The sequence below is a fragment of the Acinonyx jubatus genome, chromosome A2 (genome assembly GCF_027475565.1).
Source record: "Acinonyx jubatus isolate Ajub_Pintada_27869175 chromosome A2, VMU_Ajub_asm_v1.0, whole genome shotgun sequence".
Classification (NCBI taxonomy): Eukaryota; Metazoa; Chordata; class Mammalia; order Carnivora; family Felidae; genus Acinonyx; species Acinonyx jubatus.
Window position 1 is genome coordinate 90,576,628 of NC_069383.1, and position 18,725 is coordinate 90,595,352.

Consider the following 18,725-nt stretch of genomic DNA (forward strand, 5'->3'; position numbering starts at 1 on the left):
AAATATTTCAAAGTAAAAATTTTTAAATTCTATTCCATGTTTTCTAGCCCTTTCTAAGGCACAGAATGATGTGATGACAATGAAAATGCAATCAGAGCGACTTTCAAAAGAATACGATCGACTTCTGAAAGAACACTCAGAACTTCAGGTGGGTGACATCTACTTTATGGACCTAAGTGTTTTGAAATAGTAATCACTAAATCAACCATTTGGGTCATCTGTCCTTCCCAAATCAAGAGGATGTATTCAATCCTGGCTTTAAAAAAATTTTTTTTAACATTTATTCATTTTTGAGAGATAGCCAAGAGACAGAGCATATAAGTAGGGGAGGGGCAGAGAGAGAGAGGGAGACACAGAATCCAAAGCAGGTTCCAGGCTCCAAGCTGTCAGCACAGAGCCTGATGCGGGGCTTGAACCCATGAACCATGAGATCATGACCTGAGCCAAAGTTAGACACTCAACTGACTGAGCCACCCAGGTGCCCCTGTCCTGCCTTTTTAAAAATGATGAAGGAAACCAGATTTTTACCAAGGGGGTGAAGATGAGGATGTCGCCTGAAAACACAGGACAGTCATCACATAGAGAATTACTGACATGCTAACTGATTGCGTTCTAGTTTTAGTGGGATTGTAAGCACAAGAACTGAGCCACAAAAATGGCAGCATCAAAAAACAAGCTGGTTCTATAAACATTCAGTTTTGCTGTTGGCAATGTTTGCTCTATTCGTGCCAAAATAAGGTAAAAAATTGAAGGCTCATCTTCACGACTACTCGCTACTCCTTCTATCCCAGTGTTTTGTTTAAACATCTGAGGTCAAAACCTATGGCATTCAAATCCATGATTTACCTCCAATGTAGATTTAAAAGATAGAAATGGAAAAAACCTTTTTGTTGTTAAAGTCACAGAGTCCAGGGCAATAATTCTTTTTCTCTTCCCCTCCAGTCCAGCAAGAGTCTGTGCCCTGCACTCATCCAGGCTAAGCTTGCCTGTCCCTTCCCTCTTGGTTTGCCAGGCCCTACTCTGAACTGATTTCCCAGCCACTCTCTGACTGCATGTCAGAGAGTTCAGGGGAGACGCCATTCCCGAGGCAGCCCTGGTCCTTCCTGTCCCTCCTGCTTTCAGGATGGGCTTATCCTAAGAATTTGGCAGCTTTTTGTACCTTTCAATCAGGTCTTTTTTTTTTTGAGAGAGATAGAGAGCACAAGCAGGGGAGGGGCAGAGAGAGAAGGAGAGACAGAATCCCAACCAGGCTCCACACCCTCAGCACAGAGCCCGATATGGGTGCTCAAACTCACGACCATGAGATCCTGACCTGAGCCGAGATCAAGAGTCGGACACTTAACCACCTGCACCACCCAGGTGCTCCTCAATCGGGGCTTTTTAGCAATTACAGCTGTGCAGTTACTTCACTGTAGAAGAACCCCTGGTCCCAGGACTCACTTCACTGCCTCTTCATGGTCATTGAATCTCCAGGGTCCATCACTCCGCCTGGCAAAAGGCAAGCAGGTGCTATACCCATAGGCCTTAGAGTCAGACAGACCTGGAATGACTCTAACTCTCATACTGTATGATCCCAAGCATGTTAGGATACACCTCTGCATCTTACTTTTCTTCACTTGTGAAACCAGGATAATAGTAACACCTGGCCCACTGGGTTGTGGCAAGAATTAAATAGAATGTGTAGGGTACTTAGCACTGTGCCTGGCTGATAGGAGACACTCAAGAAATGATACCTATTATAAGTATCATCATCAGTATACATTACTCTGTAGAAGTTTTGCTGAAACTGACTTATTCTCAACCAGCCACTTTGGCCTTGATTTAGAGCCAATCAAGAAGGAAACCAGAGCACATTTACCATCTGGTATCCGTAGTTGAGTTGCATGTTTGATTTAACTAACTTTTGACATTAGGGTATTCCAGAGAAGGGTATCCCCTGTGTGCTTCAAACCCAGGATACGGAGAGCCCAGCTCACATGGCCTAAAGTAGATGGTTAGATTCTCAACAAGACCACCTTTTCCCCATCTCTAAAACACGGGTCCTGAAAATTGCTGACTTCACCATGGCATGATGAGTATTTCTCCAGGGCATCCTTCAAGATCTGCCATGGAAAATGAAAGAACACTTCAGAAGCCTTTTGCCTAGAAATGGAACTTTTTTTTCCCCTCCCATTTGTAAGGTCAAAAGGATGCATATCCCCACCAGTGGACTTTGCCAGAATTTCAGAAACGTTTAGATCCCTGAATGGAGAAAAGAGAAGCAGGAATATTCTCTCATTTTGTTATGGCCGGTGGTGATTGCTGAATGTCCCCATCGTGGTAACAGCTCATGCTTCTCTTAATCCCTGAAGAGTATATGTGACAACCCATTTTCTTTCCCCTCCCCAAATTCCTTCTTCTTGGAGCTGATGCATTCTTGTTAACAGATGTTAAATAGTTTCTCTAATTCCTTCCCAAGAAAGTAGTTTTTATTCCTATTTCTTTGAAAAATGACCCATCCTGGATATGCCAGGTGCCATGCTGAGAGTTGGGCCTTGTGCACTAGTGTATTTAAGGTCTTGATCCAGTTTCTTCTTTTATTTTTGAAATATTTAATGAATGACATTTACTGAGGATATGCTCTAGACCAAGCACTTAGTTAACAGGTTCATATATTATTCTGTTTACTTTAATCACAGCCCACTAAATTAAAATTTTTTAATACCCTATCTTGTGGGTGAGGAAAACAAGTCTCAGAGATGTTATATAATGTACCTAAAGTCACTGAACTAGAAATTGATAGGATTCAAAGTTGAATTCAAAATCATGAAACCTTGGGGCATCGGGGTGGCTGTCGGTTCAGCATCCAGCTCTTGGTTTTGGCTCAGGTCATGGCCTCATGGTTCATGTCAGGCTCTGTGCTGACAGCATGGAGCCTGCTTGGGGTTCTCTTTCTCTCCCTCTCTCTCTCTCTCTCTCTGCCCCTACCCTGCTTGCACTCTCTCTCTCTCTCAAAATAAATAAACTTAAAAAAAATAAAATCCAAAACCCAGTAATTCTTCTCCAGTTGCCCCATCATTAAGAACTCCCTGTGTTGGTCACTAGACTCTGCTCTTGGATCTGTTGTCTTCCCACTTCCACTCTACTCAATCTCAGAGAGCCACATTTCCCAAGCTCCCATGCTGTCTTCTGGGCAGATTCAGCAGTGGGAGGCACAGGCAGGAGGGGCAGTGCCGGAGACTTCCCACCGCTCTGTTTCAGTAGCATCTGCAGCAGCAGCACCATCTTTTCCCATGGTCCTGGTACCCACTGGGCAGCTGCCACATGGTGGCCCTAGCTCCTGGGATCCAGAACCGGGTCTCCCCCCTTGTCCCTCTAGCCCAAAGAATGGTGGTTTTGTGCTAATCCCTGAGGTGTCTTACCACACTGTTCCAATGCATCTACTCTTTCACCACCTGTAAAACCAGCTTCCCATAATAAATACCTGTTTGAATTTAAAAAAGAAAGAACGCTCTCAGCCCCATACTTTGGCAGTTCTGTAAACCCCGGGGGGATGACTTGGCATCCAGCACCTTGACTTCTTCGTTTCTTAAATGAGGGTTATAATACTTGAGCATTAAACCAGACCCTGTCTAAGGCACTTTAAATGTTTTTAAACAAGAAAAGCTCTATAGCCCTACAAGACACTAGTAGTTACCTCTTGATTGGACACGTTTTTTATTTCCCCACTCACCCTCCATTGTCCGGTATGAGAACTTGTAGAAGATTCTGAGATTTAAGTGTCATTAAATGACTCCCATTTTCTTTAAAGTGACTCTCACACTTTTATATTTACCTTCTTAACGCTACTTGAGAAGCAAAATGATTGCTGTAGGCCATCTATAGTAAAAAGCTGTATCAAATTGTCGTTTGTGAATTATACTTCTGTTGTCAAACCAACCTTAATAATTGAATTATATCTTCAAGTTCTTGGGAAATTTAGCCTTCTCAGTATTACACAGTTGATTTACTTTAAATAAAATAATCATAAAATGACTTAAACTATTATGGAAATAAAAGCGGAAGGGGGAAAGCTGGTTTCCTTACCATAAACAGATTCCACTTTGCATAATTTAAATCCATTTTAAATCTGGTCTCCTCCCTGATACAAATACTAAATAAATATTAGAAAACAATCTCGTCAATACAAAGTCTTTGCCTTTCCTTGTTTGCCGTGTCTCTCTTCTAGAAAAGGGAAAGCAAAACTAACTAAGGATTATGGGCAGCACAAACCCATCAGCATCTGGCAGTTTTCAAATTTCATTTTGGAGTCACCCTCACTTAAGGAACTTGTCCTGAATAACAGCTCCATTAAAGCTGTGACTTTTATCTTTATGTCCACTTTAATTTTGGATAAACACAAGATTATCTCCTTTTTTTAAATTGAAGTATAATTAGCATACAGTGTTATATTCGTCTTAGATATATAATAATTCAACAATCTGTACAGTTTCCAGTGCTCATCACAGGTGTACTCTTAATCCCTTCACCTCTTTCACCCGTCCCTCACCCGCTTCCCCTCTGGCAATTGTTCTCTGTATTTAAGACTGTATTTTTGTTTGTCTCTTTTTTACTTTGTTCATTTGTTTCTCAAATTCCACATATGAGTGAAATCATATGGTATTTGTCTTTCCCTGTCTGTCTTATTTTGCTTAGTATTACACTCTCTAGATCTACCCATGTTGTAGGAAATGGCAAGATTCCCTTCTTTTTTATGGCTGAGTAATACACACACACACACACACATCACATCTTCTTTATCCTTTCATCTGTAGATGGACATTTGGGTTGTTTATGTATCTTAGCTATTGTAAATAATACAGTAAACATGGGGGTGCATATATCTTTCTGAATTAGTGTTTTTGTTCTTTGGGTAAATACCCAGTAATGGAATACTAGGTCATAAAGTACTTCTATTTTTAGTTTTTTTGAGGAGCCTCCGTACTGTTTTCAGAGTGGCTGTACCAGTTTATTTTTCTACCAACAGTGCATGGGGTCTCTTTTAACTCTACTTCCTTGACAACACTTGTTATTTATTGTAGTTTTTATTTTAATCATTCTGACAGGTGTAAAGTGATATCTCATAGTGGTTTTGATTTGCATTTCCCTGATAATGAGTGATGTTGAGCATCTTTTCATGTGTCTGTTGGCCATTTGTAGGTCTTCTTTGGAAAAATGTCTGTTCAGGTTCTCCACCCATTTTTAATCAGGTTATTTAGTTTTTTTGGTATTGAGTTTAGTTTTATTGGTGTTGAAGTTTGGTGTTATTTTTGAGAGAGAGACAGCCCATGAGTAGGGGAGGGGCAGAGAGAGAGAGGAACAGAGGATCTGAAGCTGGCTCTGGGCTGATAGCAGAGAGCCCAACACGGGGCTCAAACTCACAAACCATGAGATCATGACCTGAGCCAAAGTCTGACGCTAAACCGACTGAGCCACCCAGGTGCCCCGCATAAGTTCTTTATATATTTTAGTTATTAACCTCTTATTAGATACATCATTTGCAAATATCTTCTCCCATTCAGTAGTTAAAGCTGTGATATTTATCTGAAGTGGTAAGATATATATAAACATGTGAAAGTGGTACCTTATCATTCAAAATACTTCCTCTAATCCTGATTTGGTTGCATAATGTTAATGTTACTAAAGTTGCTCTGAAAGCATTAATACTCAGCCTGAACAAGAGCTAGATGAACTTCTCATGTACGAGCAATAATGCTACAACTCCATTTGATGAGGTTTTTTTTCCCCTCAGTGTAGACTTTGCTTTCTTGAGTGCAAATGATTTCTAAAGGTTAATTTCGATCCCATTTTCTTCCAGTTTTAAATGATATTTTATAGTTATCTCTGATCAGCAAAGAGTATAATTTGAGAACTGAATTCTATGGGCAAATATCTGCATAACAAACACACACACACACAAAAGGCCATCCCATCTGGGGTTTTTGTTTCCCCTCATTCTTTCCTTGCCAAAAATCTTAATTGAGTTGGTAAGAGGGGAATTTTAGAAATTTTGTTTTCCTGGTATAACCTGTGAAACAAAAGCAAAGTAGATTAAGGCAAGGAAACAAATGAATTGATCAAGAATGTTATTTTTCCCCCCTTTTCAAGTAAAACCCACAAACTTTGTAGTTTAAATTTGAAATGTTCTCAATCCCTATTTTCATATTTGATTATTCTCATAATTAATAACCATACACAGAAAAGAGAATTTTTTTAAAAACTCCTTGTCATATCAATGAATCTGTTTTTCACTCTTGGCTGTAGCTACTTGAGTCATTTTTTTTCTTGCAGAATCGCTTGGGGAAAGACAGTAAGAAAGGCCTGTGAACCTTGAAAGATGATGGCGACACACCATGTGAAGATGACAAATTTGTTATCGTGTTGGCCTGTAGAACAATTTAAAATTCAGTTCAGTAAAAGGTACCATTTATGACCAGCCAGTAATTTTTTTAATGCCACATATAGCCTATTATCCTAACAGTGTTGTCACAATAGTCGATGATGTTTCAGATATATCGTCAAGTCTATATTCCAGCTCTTCTGTAAAATATAAGCATGTTTAGCATCCTAGTGAGATATTGAGAGGAACACTGGTTATATGGTGACTGTTTACTAATAAAAAGAAAAATTTATAGCCAGTTACTTCCCAAATTGATTTTTAAGTTGATGAAATCATTAATAGCCTTAAAAGCTGTGATGTGTTTTCAGTAATAATAATCTATTTAATCAGATGACGATAATGCTGATGTATTTGAAAATAGTATTCAGTATCAGCAGATTTGTTCATAGATTAAATAAGGACAAATGATCAGAATTAGCCATTATATATATGGGGAAGAGTCATGAAGAGCAAAAAAATAAAAACAATGACCTTAGCTGTTCTTTTTTATAAGTCTGATGATACTATAGTTTACTCTTGTAAAACAGCTATATTGATAATTATATTTTTGTTACTGTGCTTCTATATCTGTTGGACTGTTTCCGTTGACATTTGTGTTAATACCACATAATAAGTAGGCATTATACCTTTTTAAAATTCATCTGATAATGAAGTTTACATCTATTTGCATAACTGCCATACACTGAAGTTAAAATTATTTTACGACAATGTGGAATTCTTGACTTAGAAAGCTAATGTAGAGCGTATCCAAAGAGCAATGTTTCCCATCGCTGTGAGAGTTACTAAGTATACAAACATTACCTCAAATATACATACACTGGGGTCACAGTTTCTCTGAGATGTATCTGTATTCTGAAAGCTAAATATTAAGTACTATTTTTCCATTCATATTCCTTTAGAATCTCCTTTAGAACATGATAACGACTGTAGTTATATTAAAATGATTTAGGTTGTTCCAGTGTTTAGACATGAAAATCATCTTCCTTGTCTCATAAAGACCTAAATATAAATAATGGAATGGAAAATAATGACTGGAGTTTTTACTTTCCTGATACTTATTTCATCCTTTGTTGTTTATTATCATTTTAGCACCAACTTCATGCATACTTAATTTTTTTCATTGTAACATAGGTGAAATTTTTTTCATTGTAACATAGGTGTAACATAGGTGAAATGAGCGAATACATTAGAATTTTATTTCAGATAGAAGTCAGGAGCTACTGCTGGAACACAGACATGTAGGAGACATTTACCAGGAGTGAGCGATGGACTTAGACCAGATGGTCTGACAGCACCATGAGTAACAGAGAAGGGGATGCTTCAGTGGGAGGGAGCTGAATAAATGACAATTCAGAGTATCGCCTTGGAAATGGCAGAGTGGGTAAATATGAAGGTACTGAGCATTTGTGACCTGGCTTCCACACAGGAATCAAGGCAAATGACAAAATAACAGAGAAGTAGGAAATACACAGCTGTAGAATTGGCAAAACTGAAATCGAATCCCAACCTTACCACTAATTTAGCTGTGTGATTTTAAACAAATTATTCAAACTCGCTAGACTTCCATTTCCTCAACTCCACAATGGGAATAATAATGTTTTAGGTCAGGATTACATAGTAATTTTTCAGGCTTTAAAGCAAGAAAAGCCTGGGCACCCTTTGAAGAGCATGAGGATTTGGAAGATTGCCAGAAAGCACTTAAAGTGTACATTTCAGTAATCTTACAACCGTCTCATTTTAGAAACCTGCACCCTGAGGCCTTAAAAGTTTGAGCAGTTTCCCCAAAGTAGCATGGATAGTTAGATTCAGGGCCAGGATCTGAGTCTATTCCAGTTCCCCAAATACTATTCTAGTGTTTATACACAAATTGATTAAAATTTGCTAAACAAAATATTGCCGTTAGTATTAGCCAGGAGTTGAACCAGGAAGTTTGGCTCCAGAGTCACCATAATGAACTGCCTCTCAAGCTATGCTTGTTAGTTCCTATTACTCTCCTTACCACCCATGGAGCTTAACAAATTCTATTGTTATAAACAAACAGTATTCCGTGGAAGTTCTGGACTGCAGAAGTAGTGCTTAAGAAGTTCTAAGCAAGCACTCTAGACTTTGGCATGAGTCATCCTGGTTGCTTGCCTGGCTCTATCTTGGGCTTAGTACTAGTAACTGCATTACCCTGAACGCCAGTCTAGAGCCTAGAGTTTAACTACCTGATGCCACCAGCCTGCCTGGACCTCTAAAGACCCATGCTTCCGATTCCAGTGCTGGTCTCTGCTTGCTTGAAGTGACACTCCCTCTTCCTCCTGGGACCTCCCACCCACAACCGATTGCACGCATCTGCCCCCGTTGTCGTGCTCTATCTCTGTGCGTTGGTCTGGTTCTGCATTCCCATTCCATTGTCCACCGTCTTCTGGCCATGCCCCCCCCCCCAGCTATGCCCCACCACAGCTGGACAGCCTGTGCCCAGCACTACTAACAAGGCCCCCGGGATGCACCTTGCATTCAGACACCCACTTTCTACTGTATAAATATAACAGTCCTCATAAACGCTGAGTTTAATATCTAGAATGAATATGTCTAAAGTACAGGAAGCTCTTCTGAACTTTTATATCCTTCGGCCTACCTTTTCTAGAATTCTTGAAACTCCACTTAGAAAAATTCAATTTTCTTTTTTTGTTTGTTTGTTTGTTTGGCATTTCTTTCTCTAATCAATTTACTAAACATTTTATTATATCACATCGGTGCTTTCTATCTTAGTTGCTAAACAAATATGACCTTATTAGTGTTCCTCCCTATAGCCAAAGTGATTTCTAGCACTGCAGAACTGAAAAACAGCCCCCCAGAAATTATCCATGTCTAACCCCTGGAAGCTGGAAAGACTCTTCTATGGCAAAAGTGAGTATTACTTACATGGTGAACAATGTGATTAAAGATCTTGAGGTGGAGAGATTGTCCTGAATATCTGGGTGGGCCCTAAATACAGCCACAGATATCCTTACAAGAAAGAGACAAGGAAACTATTACCACACAGAGGAGAAGTCACTGCCACCACACAGGCAGAGTTTGGAGTGCTACAGCCACTAGAGCTGGAAGAGGCAAGGAACACATGTTCCCCAGAGCCTCCTGAAGGAACATGACCCTGCAGACACCAGTGATTTTGGACTTCTGGTTTCCAGAACTATGAGACAATAAAATTTGTGTTCAGCCACCAAGTTTGTGGTAACTTGTTACAACAGCCGTAGGAAACTAATGCAGGAACAGACAGCACAAATCTGTCCTGTGCTGGACTGAATTTCACAACGTGTGGGAAATAGACACCCTTTTACACCACTTGGTTTCCCCAGTAGCTATTTGGGTCAATCAAAGATTGCCATGGCCACCCACTCTTTCTGTTCTTCTTCTCCAACAATTTTATTTCCTGTGGTTTCCACGACCACACCAACCCCCTCTTTCCTCCCCTGGACTACTCTGGCAGATCCTAGTGGTCTCCCTGCATTCTCTCACTGCTCTCTTACTGTGTGCTCTTGTAAATCATGTCCTTCCCTGCTTAAAGTCTTCCAGTCCCTTCCCATCACATGGAAGACTGGACTCGTGAGACTTGCCAGGCTCCCCATTCCCTTCCAACCACACCTGCGTTCTGATTCTTCTTATGACAAGCCGAGTTCTGTTCTTTCAGGGCTTTTGCATACACCGTACATCCTGCATTCCAACCCTATCTGTCTCAGCCTGATTTTATTTTCATCATAGCTCTTATCACCGTCTGAAATTATTTCACTTTCGGTTTGGTTTTGTCTCCTGCACAGTGACAAACATAGTTCCTGTGCACCACGGAACAGTGTTTCTCAACAGGGAGCAGGAAAGATGTTACCAGGGACATTTAGCAGTTTCAAGATATTGGTTGTCACAACTCAGGGAATGCTCCTGGCAAGTAGAGGCCTGGGATGCTGCTGAGCCCACTCCACAGTGCACAGGATAGCCAACATGCATACACAAAAGTACCTGACCCAAAGCGTCATGTTACCAAGGCTGAGATGCCTGCCAATAGATGCTTGTGGCAGAGAGCATTGCTTGTACCCCAGTGTCCATTCTTTCATCCCGATATTTTTACACACAGCCACCAAGCATGGACGATATTTTCCAGCCTCCTTGTAGGTAGAAATAGGAATGTCACATGATAGCAATCTCTTCTTTTTTTTTCCTTCCTCTTCCCTGCTACATGAAACACAGCTGTCGCCATCTTAGAGCATGAGCTTGAGGCCACGCAAGCTAAAGTGACAAGGGAGAAGGATGTTGTGTCCCTGACATGTGTCCCTGAGCACCACACCTCCCCTGAGTTGCGGCTCAATAAATAGTGGGATAAATGAATAACATCAGGTATTTTCAACGTGTTGTCCTCTCTTGAAGGCCTAGTCATGGATAAAAAGCCAAAATTTGGGGCGCCTGGATGGCTGTTGGTTAAGCGTCTGACTTCGGCTCCCATCTTGGTCTCATGGCTTGTGAGTTGAAGCCCCACATCGGGCTCTGCGCTGACAGCTCAGCCTGTTTCAGACTTTGTGTCTCCCTCTCTCTCTGCCCCTCCCCTTCTCGTACTCTGTCTCTCAAAAATAAGTAAACATTAAAAAACAAATTTAAAAAAAAGTCAAAAGTTGTTTGTCATATACAGCACAAAACCATGAGCTTTTTTCTTTCTCTTTCCTACTTGCCTTTTAGGTTAGCATCATGATGTTAAATCATATTCTCTACTTTCTCTGCATGTTCAGCTTTTTATATTTACCTTAATCATCATTACCAGCAATGTGCAGTGTGTCCCCCACAACATGTGTGTGTCCCACTCCACAACAGTTTACCAGAGAAGCAGACCTCCGGCCTCTTCTCTCTTGTCTCTGCTGTGACTCTTGCCACAAGGTGAACAAGCAGCACATAAACACAAGAGCATTCTGTTACATCATGTACACACACGCAGTGCCCAAGAGCTTGGACTATAATTATGGAAACTGGGAAGGATCTAAGTTCCTACAGAACTTGAGTGTGAGTGCTCCTTTTCCTACATTTGAGCAAAGAGCCTAGCTGAAGTTTGGGCTTTACACCACCAGCCCCCTGCCCCCAAACTAGATGCCTTCCTGGTTAGCCAGGTTGCTCCAGAAAGTGTATTGCTTCTCCAGAAATCTTTGTTCTCCCTGAAGCACCACCTGTGGTAAAGAATTTCCCTCTCACTTCTTCCAAGGGTTGCCGATTTCCTGGAACACGAAGAACTTCAACCGCCAGTTCTTAGTCAATGACTTTCTGAAATAACCCTCCACAGGGGGTTTGTTCACTTCCTGAAAAAGTGTTTGCATTTAAGTTTGCTTATTTTCTCTTGAAACCAGATAGATGGCAAATAGAGAAAGCATAAGCATTCCAGTTAGCAGTTTGGTTAATGGTCTTAACAAACGTGTATAAATGTTGACAAAAATGAAATTATACCATACATACTATTCTGTGACCTGCTTTAATCCCCTCTCCCCCACATCAGCAAGTATTCTTCTACAACAGGATTCTCCAATCGGACCTTTAGTAGGTCACATAAACAACACCAGAGGAGGCAGGGATTTTTCAAGCCACATAAAGTCATCCTCAGATGCCCAGTCCACCACTTCTACCACTGCAGATCGCTGACTTGGGGCACCTGGGTGGCTCAGTTGGTAGAGCACACGACTCTTGAACTCGAGGTCCTGAGTTTGAGCCCCACGGTGGGGGTAGAGTTCACTTAAAAAGAGAGAATTACTGACCCAGGCAACGAGTGTCAGTGGTGGGACCATGCCCTAAGCACCCAGTGTGAGGGCCTGACATGGGGATGACACCCACCGTCCATGACACAGAGCATTTAACTTACTAGTGTTGTTGGTCACTTCATGAGCATGTATACTGGTGGAAGATTAGAGCATCATGACTGCGTGCATGGACTACCTAGGATCAAATTCATCTCCTTTGTTCCCACTTGGACTCTCAATCTCTCCACCTTTAAAGTGACAACAAGACTCTGCCTCCTGGACTTGCTGAGAGAACTAAGGGAGGTGATGCACAGAAAGAACTTTTTCTGGCAATAAGCTTCTCTGAACATCATACAAAAACTGGTACCCAGAGGTAAATTGCCTGGCTGGTTCAGTCGGTTGACCGTCCGACTTTGGCTCAGGTCATGATCGCATGATCCATGAGTTTGAGCCCTGAGTCAGGCTCTACACTAACAGTGCAGAGCCTGCTTGGGATTCTCTCTCTCCCCCTCTCTCTGCCTCTTGCCCACTTGTGCTCTCCCTCTCTCCCTCTCAAAATAAATAAAGCATTAAAAAAAAAAAAAAAAAAAAGCAAATGCCCTTGCTCTACATATGACAATGTGCCATGGGGCAGTGTAGAATGATGCCTTGTCCTAAAAACTGTAGGCAGCCATCCTCCTGCTGCCCCAGACAAAGCATGCTGCCCGTCTGCTGAGGAATGCAATAAATGTTTGTTTATTTGGATTGAATTCCTTTCAGTTCTAATGCTTCAGATTCTCTCCAGATGACTCTTCCCATTCCTTCTCTTTAGAGTGTGCCCTGTTATCTTAAGATCATGACAGAACCAGCTACAGTTTTGACCAACTCTCTTAAAACATTAGTAAGCCCCTATTCCTGGGCACTAACATATTTCCTTTCAGATCCCATTGGCGGATTTGATGTGGAAGGCCCTGGTATGGGGGCTTTATCAGCCACCTGAACCTTAACTGCAGTTCTTTCTTTTCCCACTAATTAAAGTGTGTGTGTGTGTGTGTGTGTGAGTGAGTGAGTGAGAGAGAGAGAGAGAGAGAGAGAGAGGGAGAGGTTTTTGAATCTTCTTAAAAAGACCTGGGCACCTTTGTGCCTTAGTTCATGAAGTGCCTGACCCTTGATTTCAGTTCAGGTCATGATCTTGCAGTTCATGAGTTCAAGCCCTGCATCAGGCTCCACACTTATGGTGTGGAGCCTGTTTGGGATTCTCCCTGTCTCTCTCGCTCTCTGCCCCTCCCCCCACTCTCTCTCAAAATAAACTTTTTTTTTAATTTTTTTTTTAACGTTTATTTATTTTTGAGACAGAGAGAGACAGAGCATGAACAGGGGAGGGGCAGAGAGAGAGGGAGACACAGAATCTGAAACAGGCTCCAGGCTCTGAGCTGTCAGCACAGAGCCCGATGCGGGGCTCGAACTCACAGACCGTGAGATCATGACCTGAGCCGAAGTCGGACGCTTACCCGACCAAGCCACCCAGGCGCTCCAAAATAAACTCTTTTTTTAATGTTTATTTATTTATTTTTGAAAGAAAAGCAAAGAGAGAGGGGGACAGAAAATCCCAAGCAGGCTCCGTATTGTCAGCACAGAGCCCAACATGGGGCTTGAACTTACGAACCTTGAGATCATGACCTGAGGTGAAATCAAGAGTCGGACACTTAACCAGCTAAGCCACCCAGGCGCCCCATAAATAAACTTTTTAAAATAAATAAGTAATAAAAAGACAAAGACACAGGTAAATCTAGGATTTGAGGGGGGGTGCCTGGAGCTGATACAATTTGGGATATTCTCTGTAAGAAAAAGAATATAAAATCAGAAATTAGGTTGAACATGAGAATTTATTCAGATGGAGAACAGAAATCACAACAAATTGCTTGAACCTTGGAAATCCAGACCCCCTTCTTCTAAGGTCTCTGGGTGATTTATCCAAAATGCTTCCTGGATGCACCCCAGCTCCTACCTAGAAACATTATGTAATGTGAGCATTCCGAGGACTCCTATGTACCTTAAAAGACCCAAAAGTTAAACTTCATTAACTCCGTATAAATCTACCTCTAGGTAAGAAGTGGGAGGGCAAAATTAATGTAATCAGTTGACTGAAAACTTCAAAGAGAAATATGAAGACTTCATAAAGGAATGTAAATCACAATCACTTATTTTATAGTAGGCATGTTAGTTTCCTGTTACCGGTGTAACACATCACCACAAATTAAGTGACTTACAGCCACACAAATGTACTATCTACAATTTGGGGGGTTAGAAGTCTGAGATGAGTGTGATGGGACTAAACTCAGCATCAGCAAGGCTGCTCCCTTCTTGGGGGAGTCTACAGGAGAATCTGTTTCCTCGCCTTCTCCAAATTTGCATGGCTTTGTTGCCTGTATCCTTAGCTCATGGTCCCCTTCCTCCACCTTCAAAGCCAGCAATGTCTTTGAGACTTTCAGTCAGTCTCTCTCATACCACATTACTCTGACATTGACCTTCTTCCTCCTTCTTTCTATTTAAGAACCTTTGTGACTAGAGGTGCCTGGCTGGCCCAGTCTGTAGAATGTGCGACTCTTGATCTCTGGGTTGTGAGTTCAAGCCCCGCATTGGGTGTGGAGCCTACTTAAGAAAAAAAAAGAGAGCGAGGAGAGCCCTTGTATTGTGTCCACCCAGGTAATCCAGGATAATTCCTTCATCATAAAGTCAATTGATTTGCTAATTTAATTTCATCTGCTACCTTAATTCCTCTTTGCCACATGACTTTACATATTTACTGTTTCTGGGGATTAGAATATAGGAAATTATTTGAGTGCCTAGTCCTTTTTTTGTTTAAAGTTATCTCTGTGCCCAACATGGAGCTCAAACTCATGACCCCAATATCAAGAGTTGTATGCTCTACCGACTGAGCCAGTCAGGTGCCCCGTGAGTGCCAAGTACTTTTGAAAATATTTTTTGCAATCAGATTCTCATAACTTTTTATTGGTTCTCAATTTGGAGAATTTTTTTTCTTTCTTTTTTTCAAAGTCCATTTATTTACTTTGAGAGCACAGGAGCTGGGGAGGGGAAGATAGAGAGAGACAGAGAGAGAAAACCCAGAACAGGACCCGCACTGTCAACGTGGAGCCCCACACAGGGCTTGAACCCACGAACATCAAGATCATGACCTGAGCTGAAACCAAGAGTCAGACACTTAACCGACTGAGCCACTCAAGTACCCTAAGAATTTTTATTTTTAGTTAGATGATCCATGAGGGAAGCCAAAACACAATTGTACATTTCAGAATTGAAAGGAAGCTGGAACTCTAAGCTCGGCATGCCCAAATGCTGCCTTTGGTTTTCCTCCAATTGAAGGCAACTGCAAAATTCTCCAAACACTAGAAAATATCAGATGTAGGATTTTCACCTAAAGAAAGCAGAATTGCAAAAAGATAGCTAATCGAACACATGCTTTCACTCTCTCTTCAACTGCACTGAAACTGTAGTAGAGGGGGGCTTTTTAAGGCATAAACCTACAGGGATAAAGTGAGCACGTGAAGAAACTTTTTAAAAGCTACAGAACCGATGAGCAAGTAAGGCTGCCTTACCAGAAATGATGAAGAGTGGTTTCCTCAGAGGGAAGAGCTGAGAACAGATTCTACCTAAACTGCAGAATAATCAAGGCTCAGGAAATTGGCCAGCTCCTTCTGACAAAGGACGGCAGGTTTCTAGATGCCCCCTCTTCTTGCACACTCCTTGGTGATTACCCTCCCTCGCCCCAGCAGAACACAGTTTTCATCTTTAAAGAGGAGCCAGCAGAATGTCTTTGTAATACACAGAAAACAGAGGAGTTAGTAAATGATGTATGCATGCTAACTTGCAGAACTTGCTCGACCCAGATTGATAGCAGCCAATGTCTTCCAGGCAGAAGACCAAGTCTTTCTCTAGATGGGAATCTATCCGGCCCAATATAAAGACCTAATGATGCTGACAAGGGTGACAACATTAGGGGTTCCCCACCAAACAGCCAGCCAGCTCACCCTACAGGATATCACACACACTCAGAGCTCCCAGGGTGCTCTGGAGACCCCAACTTTTAAGTAAGGGCAGGCAATCAAGCACAAGAAGATCTGAGCCCCTAATATGAAAACATAGAGACCAAAAAACAGAAAAAAAACCAACAAAAAACCTATGTTGAAAATAGAAACTGTGCAGGAAGAAGAAATGTACATTTAAAAAATAACAGGGGCGCCAGGGTGACTTGGTTAAGTGCCCAACTTCAGCTCAGGTCATGATCTCACAGCTTGTGAGTTCAAGGCCCACATCGGGCCTCTGTGCTGACAGGTCAGAGCCTGGAGCTTGCTTCAGATTCTGTCTCCCTCTCTCTGCCCCTCCCCCATTCACACTCTGTCTGTCTCTCAAAAAATTAATAAACATTAAAAAAAAATTTAAATAACAACTAAACCCTTAATGTCTTCAGAGGAAAGCCATGGGTTCTTATTTCAGTACACCTGTGAAATCAGAATTGGAAGCTATCAAAAATTTCTTTTTTTTAAATTTTTTTTTCAACGTTTATTTATTTTTGGGACAGAGAGAGACAGAGCATGAACGGGGGAGGGGCAGAGAGAGGGAGACACAGAATCGGAAACAGGCTCCAGGCTCCGAGCCATCAGCCCAGAGCCTGACGCGGGGCTCGAACTCACGGACCGCGAGATCGTGACCTGGCTGAAGTCGGACGCTTAACCGACTGCTCCACCCAGGCGCCCCAAAAATTTCTTTGAGAAAGTAAATAAAAGCCCTTAGGGAAAAGTAGAAAGAGGGCCCACCAAATTCCTAGCACAGTGCCCAAAAATAGACCCACACCACGGAACTTAGTTCAAAGAGAAGATTCTACAAATTTCCAGCAAAAAAGCACAACACACCATTTACAAGAAAACCATAGGTCCAAAATGATGTCATTTAGGTTAAGTCCCAAGTCTGTAAACTAAGACTTAATACCTAGCCTAACTACGGTTTCAAACCCCAGAAATGTAACCTTTAACCAGTTAACATGGGAATTGCACATCAGCACGAGGAAATTTACTGATAGACCCCCTCATGTCCCCTTAGGAGGGCAACCTTGCCTAAAACAATGGATTCTTTGCTAATTTCCTTTTATCTGCTCCCTCTCTAACGTTGAAAACCTTTCCTTTCCTGTAGTCCCTTGGATCTCCCTTCTACTTGCTAAGATGGGATACTGCCCAAATCATGAATCAATAAAGTCAACTAGATCCTCAGAATTTACTGTCTAATTTTTGTTATTTAACAGCATAAAGGTTAAGCGATTTCAGATTTCTCCGAAGGAACTCTGGGAGACGGAAGACAATGAAGCAATGCTTTCAAAATTGTGAGGGAAAATCATTTCCAACCCAGAATCCTGAACTCAATCATGTTATAAATCAAGTATGAGCAAAGAATAAAGACATTTTCGGGCTTGCAAGTTCTCAAAATTTTTCCCTCCCACACACCCTTCGTCAGGAAGCTGGTGGATAGAGGATGTGCTCCATCTAAAGGATGAATAAACCAACAGAGAGGAAGTTAGGAGGCAGGAAAAGATGTGCGCAGGGGACAGGCAGAGGGAACGCACAGGAAGATGGGGAAGGCAGATTTCTGACTGTGAAGCAGTTCAGATGACCGTGGGAGAGGCTTTTTCAAGATGAAGTTAATCAAATACTTGACGTGATGTGCATATTGAAAGAAGACTTCCATTATGCTGGAGGAGGGTTGGGGTTACACAGTGATGTGCATTAGTGGTCATAGCAAACCAAACAAATAACGCAAGATAAAGAAACAAACAAAAAACCAAGACAACTGAAACTAAGGGAACACTGGGGTAGGGAGGGGGGGGAAGTCCCAGGAAATAAAAAGCTTACCACATAGCTCCTTTGTGAATAGAAAATAGAATTCTAATAATGTGAATATCACTATGATTCAAACCAAAAGTATGACCCCGTCTCAGGAGGTGGAGAAACGTAGTATGCAGGGGTTTGGCAGTAGTGGGAACACAGGAAAGAGCTAACTCCTCATCCCATCTGGTAAGAAAACTGAAAAAAATAAATGGAAATGCATGCATATGATGTAGAGATGTGGACGTACACATCAAAGAATCAGTTACGGGATCTGAAAAGTGGTCACCTTTGGGAAAGGGAACCTGGCAGAAAGGACTGAGGATTTCTATTTATCTTATTCCCCCTGTAAGCTAGGTGATTCCTCCCATTGTAACACAGATACAATTAAAAACACTTTTTTGAAAGAAAGCAATATTACTGAATGCACAATGCTATTCTACTTTTATGGAAATACTTAGATTCAGATTAGTGACATTGTTTGTAATACATTACGAGCTCTTTAGAAGAAAAAAAGCCTTTATTTTAGATTTCTTTATAGTGGTCCTCAGCCCGTATTAGCATCTCCATTTGTCCCCAACGTAATTATATTAACATTACATTAGCATATGACTTTGCTTTTTCCAGAACTCTAATTAAGATTTTAAATAAGATGTATACCAGTGGGAATCTCTCATTCACCCACGT

The 18,725-nt window shown here is 41.5% G+C and overlaps 1 protein-coding gene across 3 annotated transcripts in view; it reads left to right on the forward strand.

Moving 5' to 3' along the window:
• LOC106980676 (B cell receptor associated protein 29) overlaps nucleotides 1-7,446 on the forward strand; it is a 54,822-nt gene extending 47,376 nt beyond the window's left edge. For all 3 annotated transcript variants that reach the window (XM_015078745.3, XM_027071674.2, XM_053218623.1), the window contains exons 7-8: nucleotides 48-148; nucleotides 6,310-7,446. In XM_015078745.3, coding sequence (XP_014934231.1) covers nucleotides 48-148; nucleotides 6,310-6,345 — 137 coding nt within the window. In that variant the 3' untranslated portion in view covers nucleotides 6,346-7,446. The remainder of the gene's footprint in view (nucleotides 1-47; nucleotides 149-6,309) is intronic.
• Nucleotides 7,447-18,725: the final 11,279 nt, after the last annotated feature.